Source organism: Platichthys flesus, chromosome 12 (genome assembly GCF_949316205.1).
Source record: "Platichthys flesus chromosome 12, fPlaFle2.1, whole genome shotgun sequence".
In the NCBI taxonomy this organism is placed as follows: Eukaryota; Metazoa; Chordata; class Actinopteri; order Pleuronectiformes; family Pleuronectidae; genus Platichthys; species Platichthys flesus.
In genome coordinates, this window is record NC_084956.1 from 19275994 (window position 1) to 19288218 (window position 12225).

General features: G+C 41.1%; 2 protein-coding genes across 3 annotated transcripts in view; one reads left to right on the forward strand and one right to left on the reverse strand.

Moving 5' to 3' along the window:
* The first annotated feature begins 2931 nt into the window (after positions 1–2931).
* On the forward strand, positions 2932–7064 carry nkx6.2 (NK6 homeobox 2). The gene is made up of 3 exons (XM_062400504.1): positions 2932–3747; positions 4336–4508; positions 4899–7064. Exons 1-3 carry the CDS (start codon positions 3315–3317, stop codon positions 5145–5147), a joined length of 855 nt encoding a protein of 284 aa, XP_062256488.1. The 5' UTR covers positions 2932–3314; the 3' UTR covers positions 5148–7064.
* A 1066-nt stretch (positions 7065–8130) lies between these two features.
* LOC133966332 (inositol polyphosphate-5-phosphatase A) overlaps positions 8131–12225 on the reverse strand; it is a 147466-nt gene continuing 143371 nt past the window's right edge. The window contains exons 14-16 of one of the 2 annotated variants that reach the window (XM_062401222.1): positions 11652–11720; positions 10329–10365; positions 8131–9936 (exon numbers count right to left, since the gene is read on the reverse strand). In XM_062401222.1, coding sequence (XP_062257206.1) covers positions 9887–9936; positions 10329–10365; positions 11652–11720 — 156 coding nt within the window. In that variant the 3' untranslated portion in view covers positions 8131–9886. Of the gene's footprint in view, positions 9937–10277; positions 10366–11651; positions 11721–12225 lie in introns of both variants that reach the window. The other variant, XM_062401223.1, reaches the window with a different exon arrangement.

The window sequence follows — 12225 nt, forward strand, 5'->3', positions numbered from 1 at the left end:
TTTATTTTCTTTCTTATCCGGGGGAAACGTTATAAAGTCTGTTTACGCGTGTACATGAAGTAGGGTTCACTTTCAGCCGCTAGAGGGCGCTCCTAGACAAACTAAACAGGGTTCCTATGATTTCCTGTGCCGCACAATTTACATGCAGTCTCCAGTTCGACAGGGTCCAAGTCTTTATTTGCCCATCAGACTTTTCATTAGGTGCTCACAGACAGAAACTTTATTAAGGAGAGCAGTAATGGCATATTTCAACTTGTCTCATGACCTGCTTGTGAATTTATATCTTCTCTTCAAACAAATAGAAAGGTTTAGGTCTTTATCAAAGAGCCATGCACTGTTTTAATGTTGGTGAAATTTGGTGTAAATTAGATTGTATGCAAGTGTCTATCTGTGACGTATGTATTTCAGTGTGAGTCGCTGTAAATGGCAGCCAGACAGTTGGTGCTGTTGGAGCAGCTGGACGTCCCCTGTGACTGAGCACGTCCACCGGCTCCAAACCAACAACAACCCTCTTTTTGTCCAAACATCTGCTTATCTCCTCTGTCACTGCGCTGTCAATTCACATTTGTGTGGAGCTCACACTCAGATAAGATTATCTTTACGCTGTTTATTAACCTATTTCCAGTCAATGGCAGGACAAAGGCCTGTGGCAGATACGCGCCATCAGCAGGCCAACAATCCACAATAGAGTTTACTGCATCAAGAACACTGCGCTATAAGCTATCTGAGCAACAGGTCTGTGCTAGTCCAATGCAAATATATATGAGGAAATGTGAATAAAATCCTAATATTATTTAAATTATTATTCTTATTATAATTAATATTATTCGTATTACTCGTATTATTATTATAATTGCTATTATTGTTATTATTATTATTACAGTTGGTGTCTTCGTAATTGTTATTGTTATAATAGCATTATTATTATTACATTAACATGCAATAATCGATAATTATGTTCGCTATAGGTCTGTCAATATCTTCATTTTTAAAAGTGGATTTTTCATTTAATTTGATTCATTGTAATTGTACTGCTTTCATATATTTTTTAATTATGAATCAATATTTTAACTTTCTCTTTCTTTAATAAGCCCTGCGTCTATTTATATTATAACAAATCTGCTTTTGAGAATTTAAACTTTAAATGAGTTGTAGATTTACGAGAGAAGAACCCAGATCCTTCATCGTGTTGAATTGCGCTGATGGTTTTGTGGTGACGGACTGTTTGGCAGCTCCGCTCACTGGCTGCAGATGAAGGTGCCAATCTCTGTGTAATTGATCCCACACTGGGTCAGCCTCTAACTGGATGTGTTTAACTTCCCCACCATCACATGGACCAGCAAGCTGAGCTGCAGGGAAATCTATATATAGCGCTTTTTATTTTTGTTTAATTCCACCCAACAGCTTCTCCTATACTGATCATTTTCAGAAAGACCTTAAAACAAGATAATAAAATCCATGTATATCATCAGGGGGAAATCTACGGGTATAAATTAGACACAGAGGGACATTAACAGAATTAGAAACCGTGTGTATGTGTGCATCCCTTCAGGCCGGAGAAATACAGTCAAAATTGTGAATCACCTCGCGTTGAAAACCTTTTTAAAATCCACAATCTTTCCCCGGTGAGCAAATGGTTCAGCAAGGTGCATTTGCTGAAGCCTTTCAAATGCTAACGTGGCCATATTTCACTCTTACAACCTGCTCACATCTCCATAAAATATTACTGCACTCAGAGTGATGACTGCATATACACACACATACACACACACACACACACACACACACATACTCACTGCGCCCCCCCCCAACACCCCCCCCCCCCCCCCCCAGGGATTATCTCCCTCATATAAAATCCAGCTCCGTCCTTTAAAGACTTTGTAGCTTCTCTTAAATGATCCGCTGCACTCACTTTTATTTTATTTTTTTCTCAAAGGATAAAAAAAAACATGAAACACTGGGGATATTCAACAAGGTGATGTTACATTATTTATTTTTACGAAGTTAGAATAACTGAGTTTATTCCTGGTCATCTAGGACTCAGTTACAAAAACGTTTGTGCAAAGGAAATTAAAATAAAAAAATCGTAAGTGGTTGAGAAGTCATGACCACATTATTTTATATCGAATAAATCCACTCAGAACACATTGAAAACATACTCCAAATCCATAACAGATCTGTGCCTCTCTGTCTTGTCCCACTTTAATATACTCTCATCGTCTGCCAGCAGCTTATAATGTAAATGTATATTCTTTGTCACATGTAGGAAACAATGATTTCCACAGTGGGAGACGCGTCATTAACAAGATCTTAATAGTGTGGCTGCGTGGTACCTTCAGGGTCTCCTCAGACACCCCCAAGGCTTTAATGAGGCTTGGATAAAAACTTCAATTGATTTTAGCTGCTAGTAGCATGCGGACACAGTTGTTGTATATTCTATTTAGTGGACCAAACTTGGAGGGATTTTTATGTGAATTTTATTAAATTATGGTAAGTCAGTTTAAAATAGTAAGTTGTAAATAGAAAACTTTGTCTTTGTAGTGCATAGGCCAATATGCATATTTATATATATACATATTTATAACACAGTCTTTGTTGTTTTTCTGGTGTTGACTCTGCTTGCAACGTAACTTTCAGACAGACTATGATTGATCATCTGTCATTAATCAATTCAGTCAGTCACTGACGCAATGAAAAGGCTCCTTCGTGTTGCGGCATAAACTAAAAAAGCTCATATTTCCGACAGTAAGTTAAGGCACCGTTGTTCTTGCGAAGACGCTCATGTGAAACAGTGGAGTCCCCGTCTCGTCCAATCACGTCGCTGTCTCACTCAGCCTTGTCCAATGGGAATAAGGCTGGTGCAGGTGGCGGCGCTGTTATCAGCTGGCGGCGCCTCAATGAGAGCAGAGCGGAGAGAAGCGAGGAGACAAGCTGAGGGTTCTATCAAACCCACTGACACACCACTGACAACCCGCCTCAGGCTCACTGACACCCCGCCTCAGGCTCACCGACTCCCCGCCTCAGGCTGAGAAGGACACATGCTCTTCTCTCCCCGCTGATCCACTGACACACAGACCAGCACAGGAGCCATATTTTGGAAGTTGGACCGAGATCTTCCTCAGAGACGAGAAGTTCGCAGCTGCTCAACTTTCCAACATTTCCTCCTCTTCCTCCTCCAGGAAGCGTCGGGACAGGGAGAAGCGGCCCGACTCCTGAACACCACCAGCCCGCCCCGAGCCTTCTCTTTCTCCCCTCAACTTATTTTTGTTCACCGTTCTTTTTCTGCGAGCGATTCTGGTGTTTCATGTCCACAAATGTTAGCGGTCGGGCAGATGGAGGCTAACCGGCAGAGTGCTTTCGTCTTGGGCAGCACCCCGCTGGCGGCATTGCACAACATGACCGAGATGAAGACGTCCCTGTTCCCGTACTCGCTGCAGCAGGGCCCCGGGGGCTTCAAGGCGCCTTCGCTGTGCAACCTCAACTCCCACCTTGCCTTAGGAACTCCGCACGGAATAAGCGACATCTTGGGGAGACCCATCACCACAGCCGGTCAGCTGCTGTCCGGCTTCCCGAGGATAAACGGCCTGACCACCACCGCAGCCGCCGCGGCGGCGGCAGGGATGTACTTCAGCCCGGCGGTGTCGCGGTACCCGAAGCCCCTGGCCGAGCTGCCGGGGAGGGCGCCCATCTTCTGGCCCGGGGTGATGCAGGGGAATCCCTGGAGGGACCCGCGGATCCACTGTCCCTGTAAGTCCCGGCTCTCTCTCTCTGTTTGCACATTTCTTAAAGTTAGTTTATGATTTGTAGAAATTCTGGAAAACTACAAAAAGCTCCTTTGTGAAATGACATATTATTTCCTGTGATTTTAGACCTTAATCTGGTATAAGAACTCTGTCACTACACAAAGCGAAATAACTCAAGTTATAGTTTATTTTCCACTGTGATGACAGGAAATGTAAAATATAATTTTGAATATTAATAGCTTTTTTCGCCCAAACGAATTAAACTGTTTTATTTTCACAATATGGTGCTTTTGAGCGTCAGACAAGAGTTACTAACATGAAGATGATAATATGAATAATGTGACACGTGACAGGACCAACGTCCTGTCACGTAACCTGTTAAATAACCTGTTAAATAATAAACACGTTGAATTATAAATCAAGTAAATAAAAAGGTAGTAAACTTCACTTTGAGGAATATCTGAGGTTCAATGTGAAGTCAAACGCGTTGACCTTTATTTTGCGGCTTCACAGCTGCGCAGTTAAATAAGCATCTGTGTTACTGTAACTGTAATCAGCTTCTAACTGTGTGTGTGCGCTCGTGTCTCTGCAGCCCAGGCCAGCCTCATGATGGACAAGGACGGGAAGAAGAAGCACTCCAGACCCACTTTTTCCGGGCAGCAGATTTTCGCCCTGGAGAAGACCTTCGAGCAGACCAAGTACCTGGCGGGTCCGGAGAGAGCCCGCCTGGCTTATTCTTTAGGGATGACCGAGAGCCAAGTCAAGGTAAACCCCGACCAGCACCTGCTCACTAAGGTTTACATAGAAAACCTGTAGACAATATTATTACCACCAGTTTCACCTCTGTGCAAACTCCCAATACTACCAGCGCAGGCCAAGGGAGATATTTATTTTATTACTACAAAATGATTGCACATCACATTACTATTATTATTATTGTTGTTGTTGTTGTTGCTATTATTGACTTACTTTGTGGTGGTTGCTACTCATTTTGCACACACACAGGATTATTGCCCCCTGTTGTGTGCTGTGTTAAAAATAGTGCACCGTGTCTGCTGTTGTGTTTTTGTGCCATTTGATCGCTTGTTTCTATGCGGACCTGTTGATCGTCCTGTGCGCGTCTCACCGGGCTCTGCCTCCTCTCCTCCTCCACAGGTCTGGTTCCAGAACAGGAGAACCAAATGGCGGAAGAGGCACGCGGCGGAGATGGCCACGGCCAAGAAGAAGCACGACTCGGAGACGGAGAAGATGAAGGAGAGCTCGGACAACGAGGAGGACGACGAGTACAACAAACCGCTGGACCCCAACTCGGACGACGAGAAAATCACGAGACTGTTGAAAAAGCACAAGGCCACCAACCTGGCGCTGATCAGCCCGTGCAGCAACAGCTCGGACACCTTGTGATGCCCACAGCTGGGGGGGCAACAGTGGAGGTCCAACAGGGACTCGACGCACTCTTTCGGACCCCCTTTCCCCCTGACTGCTGCGAACATGCGTCTGAGGGGGCATGCGCAATTTGAGAAATCCAAGTGTGCGCCATGACGCATGGAAGACGCGTTTGACTGCATCCGAACCCACTTAAAGAGCCCCACACACAAACACACACGCACACACACACACACTCTCAGACACACACGCACGGTATGCACGGAGATGTGACTCCAGGCAGAGCTGCAGACCTACAAGTTCATGTCAATGAAAAAGGACACAAATGTCGGACTGTATCTGGCAGTGTTACGCATAGGAGAGGAGTTTCAACAACAGGTGTAAATGTAAAATACAACATTCCGGATCAGTGTTGGACTGAGAAACTTTGGTAGTAACGAATGCAGCTGATTAACTTTCCTCATAGCTAATGCCACTCGTTTCATTATTTTATTTCCACCTGCGCACACAATGTGCGGCCTCTTGCCACCTTGAAGGGTGCGGGTCACATTTGCCCTCGGTGAGAATAGTCCTGTCAGAACAGATGCGATATTTTCAGCTGGAAACAAAATGACCTAATTGTGTAATTTCCTCAATACTTCAGCTTTTTGTGTGATTTTAAACCTCTCTAAGCAAAAGCATAATTGTCCTTCGACGCAGTCTCATGACAGTTGTCCGTTTAACCTTCTACCAGAGGGGATTTATCCGCAGCCAACACTGATCCGGATCTCAGACGCATGTTACGTTGTGTCAGGTGTGAACGGGGCCTGTGAGGCTTCTAAAGCTCTAAAGTTTAACCAGGGTATCCACTGTCCTAGAAGGCGAGCAGGGGAGAATGTTTGGAGGGGCGCAGGTTTGAGACGAGTGAATGGTTTTTGTGCTGTAGCCTGAGGATGAAAAATGTACGTGAGATTGTGTATATATATTTTTTACTGAATAATAAGTTATGTCGTTTCCGCCTGTGGAAACGTGGCAGCCACTTTCTTCCCTCCGCAGCCCTGACGCGCTTATTCCCTCCCGGTTATTCCCGCTGCTTGGTTCTGATTCCTGCAAAGTTAAAGTCGTGCCCTTTTTCTCCATCTTTTTCGTTTCTCCTATCTTCTGTTCAGCACCGGCACACAAATGTATAAAACGCTGTAAATAATCACTGTAAAGGAAGAAACCCCGCTTGTTTTAACCACATCACACAAACCTTTCGTTTCTTTTTGGATTTTCTTTTTGAAAGAGTTTATGTTTTTACCTCAACCCGCAGCGGAACAGAAAAGCTGCACCGAGGTTTATGTTGGAATTAAAAGAGTATTATTGCTTCCGGGAAGGTTATAGGAAGAAAAAACACTTTGTATTATGAATAAATTATTTAACAAGCATTTTTGTTTTTTTTTATTTTCATTACGGGTTTGTTTGAATGTATGGGCTTAATATAAATTAAAGACAAATTCATGACTATCAATAATTGAATTTCGTTATTGGCAACAAGGGTGTTTTTAGGGGATTAATGCTGATTTAAGAATGATTTATATTTAATTCTGAATGATTCATGACGGAACCGATGACCATAATTATTATTGTTTGTCATCATTATTTTCATTATCAGCAATACCAGTCTAAATATAGGCTAAATAAATCGGATAATGACAAAAATACTCTTTGAACATTTGAGTATTGTTTTTAACTTGAGCGTCGAGGCCATTTATTTACTTATTCATTGGGTATAAAATCGGGGAATACAACTTCTACAAATTATAATTACCATAGCTGTCAAATAGGAGGTATTTGATTTAAAGCATCACCCATCATTATTGTCAATCTAATGTATTAATCAATTACTGTTATTTATATTAGGACTGCTTATATGTTATGTTATTTTAATTATTTCTGAGCCGACGTTTTACTGAAATCCACTAAAAAGCAAGTCCGTCCTGTGAGTCTTTTCTTTTTAAATGAAAACGGATGGTTCACATTAAAGTTAATGAATTACATTTGAAGTCACTTCAATTTATTGTATAAAATAAGTGTCTGTGTTTCGGGCCTGTGATGTTTCAGGTGGAGATTTATTAATGTGGAGATCTTTTCACGGAGGTGCGCCCCCTCTGTCTGTAACACGCCGCTGCACCTCCGTGACTCCACTGTGGTTTCTGCATCGTCTCCTCTGGATTCAACCAATCAGGAATCAGATCATCCTTAAGAATCTCTAATAATCTGAACATGAAGTGAAAACTGACAGTCAGGTCAGCGAAGTAGGAAAATAATGTGAAGAGAAACTACTGATACTGAATAGTTTCATCCTGTAGATACTTTAAATGTTATTGAGACAAATCAGTGTCTGTAGTATTTATATTGACTTCAGTTTTTTGCCATTTTAAATGTTGCACTATGACTATCTTTTACAAAATAATCCTTTAAATTAAAAAAAATATATTCTAAATTAATTGTTGGATTGATTGAGCGTAGACTCATAATCAGGAAGGTTTAGTTTTGCACAAGTTGAAAATACACGATACAATCATGCAATGTTTGAAATGTTAAAATTGTCACTTATTTTTCAGATATCACAACAAGTTTATTATGGACTGATGTGAATCTTTTCTGGTCTCTTGCCTCTATCAGTACATTTTACTCCATTCACTTCTGCCTGAGTAAAGAATTAACAGTGGCAGATTACTTTACAGATAAAAAGTCAAATACGAATTACTGAACGGGAATATTTGCTGATATGGAGCTCTTAAAAATAGAAAGAATATGAGTATCCAACATCAAGTCGACCTTATAATATTCTCCTTATAATTGTCACATTCACTTCTCCCCTTCAGGAAAGTGTGTATCTCTCCTCTCTATTGGGCCTATGACTGTGTTGTATTAGTACACAGATTATGGTGGGTAAGACCTGCTCTTGAAGGCCTGGATGAAAACCTTCTCATATAGTAATTGTGCAGTAAAGAGGTAAAATGAGGACAAACAGCCATTGAGCTCTAATGGTTTTTATTGCTTGAGAACTGCATCATCTACAGTAGAGGCCAGGCCGAAGGGGCTAGAATAAAATCTCTATCTGCCTTTTTATAAGATGGAGTGAAGAAAAACTGCAGCTTATACTCCTACAGTGAACTCACAAGGACCAGCAGGAACAAAAACAAGCAGGGTTCTGGTTTTCTTATATATAACTTTTTGCCTATGAACCAAATCACACGAGACAACATAAATTCTGCGGCAGGCACAAAATCATTTCTACTTGCGGTGATTTAGATAGAAATAAAAACAGAAAATCAAGGAGGATCAATCTGACGGCTTCACACGCTCTGAAATCTGTAGTGTAGTAAATGAAATCGATAAAAGAAGCGTCTCTGATCGCTCCCTGTAATGCTCAAATGATCTGCAGTGAAGGCTGCTGAAGGCTACATACAAAACAAATACAAAGCAAGTCTTCCTGCTCGTCCTCCACCTTTTAGAGTTTCTCTCTATATTTTTGTTACATTTCATAATCAATACCTTTACCATCTGACTGAAGTCTTTTTTTTTTTATAACTCTTACACACTTCATCTCTGTGTAGGATACTTGGCACCATAATGCAGTAACAAAAATAGACAAAAAAGTTTACACTTTAAGGATACCCAAGCCTATCTAAAATATCACATTCAGAATCATAATATTATAGAAATAAGTTAGAGTAAGAATAGTAATGTGAGAGTGCTATGTATGAAACAATATCTTATATACTTGCATGGTCTATGGCACTGCTTAAAACATTCTTGGATAGGCAACGAGTCGCTGAGGAGCTCTTCCTGTTCCTCTCCTCGTGTGCTCACTCGTCGAAGGTCACTGTCGCTGCTCGCCCTCTGCACGCGCTTCAGCATAAACATTTTGGTAAGAATTATAAATTATCTCTTTAAAAAGTACAGTATATAAAATGAGACTCACGGATGTGTCAGGCATGGCAGTGTGTTGTGCACACAAGAACAAAAAACAACAACAACGAGAACAACTCAAAAAAAAACAAAACAAAAAAATATATAAGTATATAAACTGTTGAAATAAACCGATAAGATCCATCTATTCCAACAAAGGGACCAGGAAGTTTGGTCAGAAAAGAGATTGGCACTAAAACCATCAACAACTCTATGTTATATTGTCTAATGTACAAATAATCCTAACAATATAGATATACAACTTTTTTGCATTGCACTTTTCTTTTTTTAAAACACCTTACATACTGTATGGAGAGTAGCTTCTATACATAGAGGCATACCTAAAAATGGCGAGTACGGTGTCTAAACATGTGTAGTAGGACTGATTTCAATTAGAGTTTTGGCGAAGGAGGCTGTGGCGTGGAAAAGAGTCATCCGCCGTCCGGCTTCTTTCTTCTCTGGGGAATGGGGGTTGCATGGCAACGGTGAGGTCAGCGATGTGTGTCTTGTCTGGAGCCGGGCCCTCGGGTGCTCGTCCACATCTCACCGAGTGTTTTATGGAGAGAGAAGGGGCCGGGTGTTTTCGTATGAATGAGGTGTCAGGACAACTGCAACTGGTCAGCACTGCTGAAAAAAAGTTTGTCTGTGTTCTTCAGTGTACGCTTGTGCAAAGTGTGGGTGCATACGTGTGTGTGTGTGCATGTTTCTTTGAGCGTGTATGTTTCTGTGTGTGTTTCTGTGTGTGTGTGTGTGTGTGTGTGTGTGTGTGTGTGCGTGCGTGTGTCTGTGTGTGTGTCCGGTTTGTTTCTCTGGTGTTCTCACAGAGGCGCTTCACGAAATATGTTCTCCCCCCTTTGGCAAGACTTCCCTGTAGAGGAGAAAAAAAGAAAAAGGAAAAGTTTATTTTGCTAAATTCCAAGTTTTCATTTCAAAGAAAAATAACCTGGTGCCGACACTCTTTCTAAGTTAACATACGAGATGCAGAGGCTCTAGTTTGTAAGTAAACTTCTTAAAATGACTGGAGCATTTTAAGCAATCATGTCACATTTTTCCACTGATGATGTTTTAACCTGGAATAAAACTTTCAAACAGACAGTAATCTGCCTTTCAGGAAATTTGTGCAAAGTAATGAAGAACTCAAGCAAATCAAATCAAACAATAGCAACAATGGGAAGAAGAATTATAATAATGAAAAAAATTAATATTTACCACGACATCACTGCACCACACAACACTTGTGCTTATTTGCATTAGGTTTACCTGCCCCCGCTGTAATTCGGAAGGACAGGAAGACAGGCTGGCATGGGGACAGAGACGGACACAAAGTTAGAGACAGCAAACAGAAGTTCTTAATGCTCTCTGGGACTAGTGCTCCCTCTCTCCCTCTCTCCCTCTCTGAGCACCTATGACACACAGGTTAAACTCACATACCAGGGCCGTGCGTCTTTGTGCCTGTGTGCTAACTACATCGGACATTTTTTAACATAGCCAGCCGTGATTTTAGCAGTAGTGTGTGGCTCGGAGGTGACGGCTGCCGCAGTATCTGCCAGCGTGCTCGGGTCAGCTCGCACACACACACTACTGCATATGTCTCACTAAGCGATGATGAAAGACCTGACTTAAGGCGCCTCTCTTCAGCACAAGACCTTCCGTCTGACACGGCAGAGACTGAAGCGACGGTGTTAAACACTCTCTATACAGTCAGCTTCACGAAAAGAAGAAAATACAAACTGCGCTCGGCTGAAGTGACCTCTCTCCTACTTTTGAAAAGATTCTTCCTGAAAAATTGGTGTATTTGTAACTCTAAGCTTCACTTGAACAAATTTTCAAAATCAATCAGAAGGATCATTTGTGCATAAAAGGTTATTTCTGTCAATTTGAAAATAACCTTTACACAATGTTAGAAGAGCGACTTAACACATAACTGAAATTATAAGATGTTTGTTGAAAAGCATAGATAATGATGCAATAAACCAACTCTTAAAACATTTGATAGCATATGATACTCATATAGTTCCCTCCACCGAGGAGGCTGTGTTTCCAGTACTGTTGTTTTTCTGTTAGCAGGTTTACATCAAATTGTAGTAGACCTTTTTTCACTTTAAACAGAGAGTATTTTTTTCTTTTACATTTCCACAGAAAAACATCGAAACCAAAAGATGTGGTATGGATCCGTGAAGAACCCACTTTCTTTAAAGTTGTTAGACAGGACGCTTTAAAACATTTTGAGAGAACAATTCATGGATCTTGATGAAAAACAAATCAGACATGTTTAGAGGATGGATATTTATTAATAAGAGCAATCTGATGCAGATCTGAAAAAAAATCTGGATCTAGTGAATATAAATGTGGTTTGATAAGGAGACTGGACTTGGCGGAGGTATGCCATTCTAGTTGCAATATGTTAACATCCAGTTGCACCATAATAGACTTATAGAATAGAACAATATAAAGGTAGTGGATTCACATGTGTTGAGAAAAGTCTCTCTTTTCTGTTCAGAATCACAATTCACAATCAACACTTTCTTCACAACAGCATAACACGATGACACAAAGTGAAGATGTGGGCAGGGCCCCTGTTACCTTGTGGTCCCCCATGCAGACATTGGGCCCAATGTTGTCATAGACTATAGACTTCTCTTCATTTTCAGGCTGCAGAGACACAAAACCAACACATTATTTTGTGAAGCAAACGTGATGAACAACAGTCGTACTCACACGTGCACGGTGATGCACAGTCAGCAGCACCTTGTTTGTGTTTATACGGCACAGACATTGCAGGCTTGTGTTGTGGTTTATGACACGTTCACGAATGAGCAATCAATGGAGCAGCTCCATTAAACAAAATTAGCAGGATTATGTTGTACCTTTCAAAATAAAAGCAGAGGTACTTATTTAAATAGAAGGTTCAGGTATGTATTCGAGGTGGATACTGTAGTGGAGCTGTTACAACAATTTACTGAGGTACCAGTAAGATCCTTATCGTGTCACCAGTTCAATTATGTATTTTTAGTTGATGTTCACATTTTTCTCACGTCATTCACTTTGGATATGTAGTAAAGACAAACTCACACACTCAGATAAATGTTAGGACCACGACTAGAAATAAGAACAATTTATGCAAGAATCACAAACATTTTTAACAGAGAGACAAGTT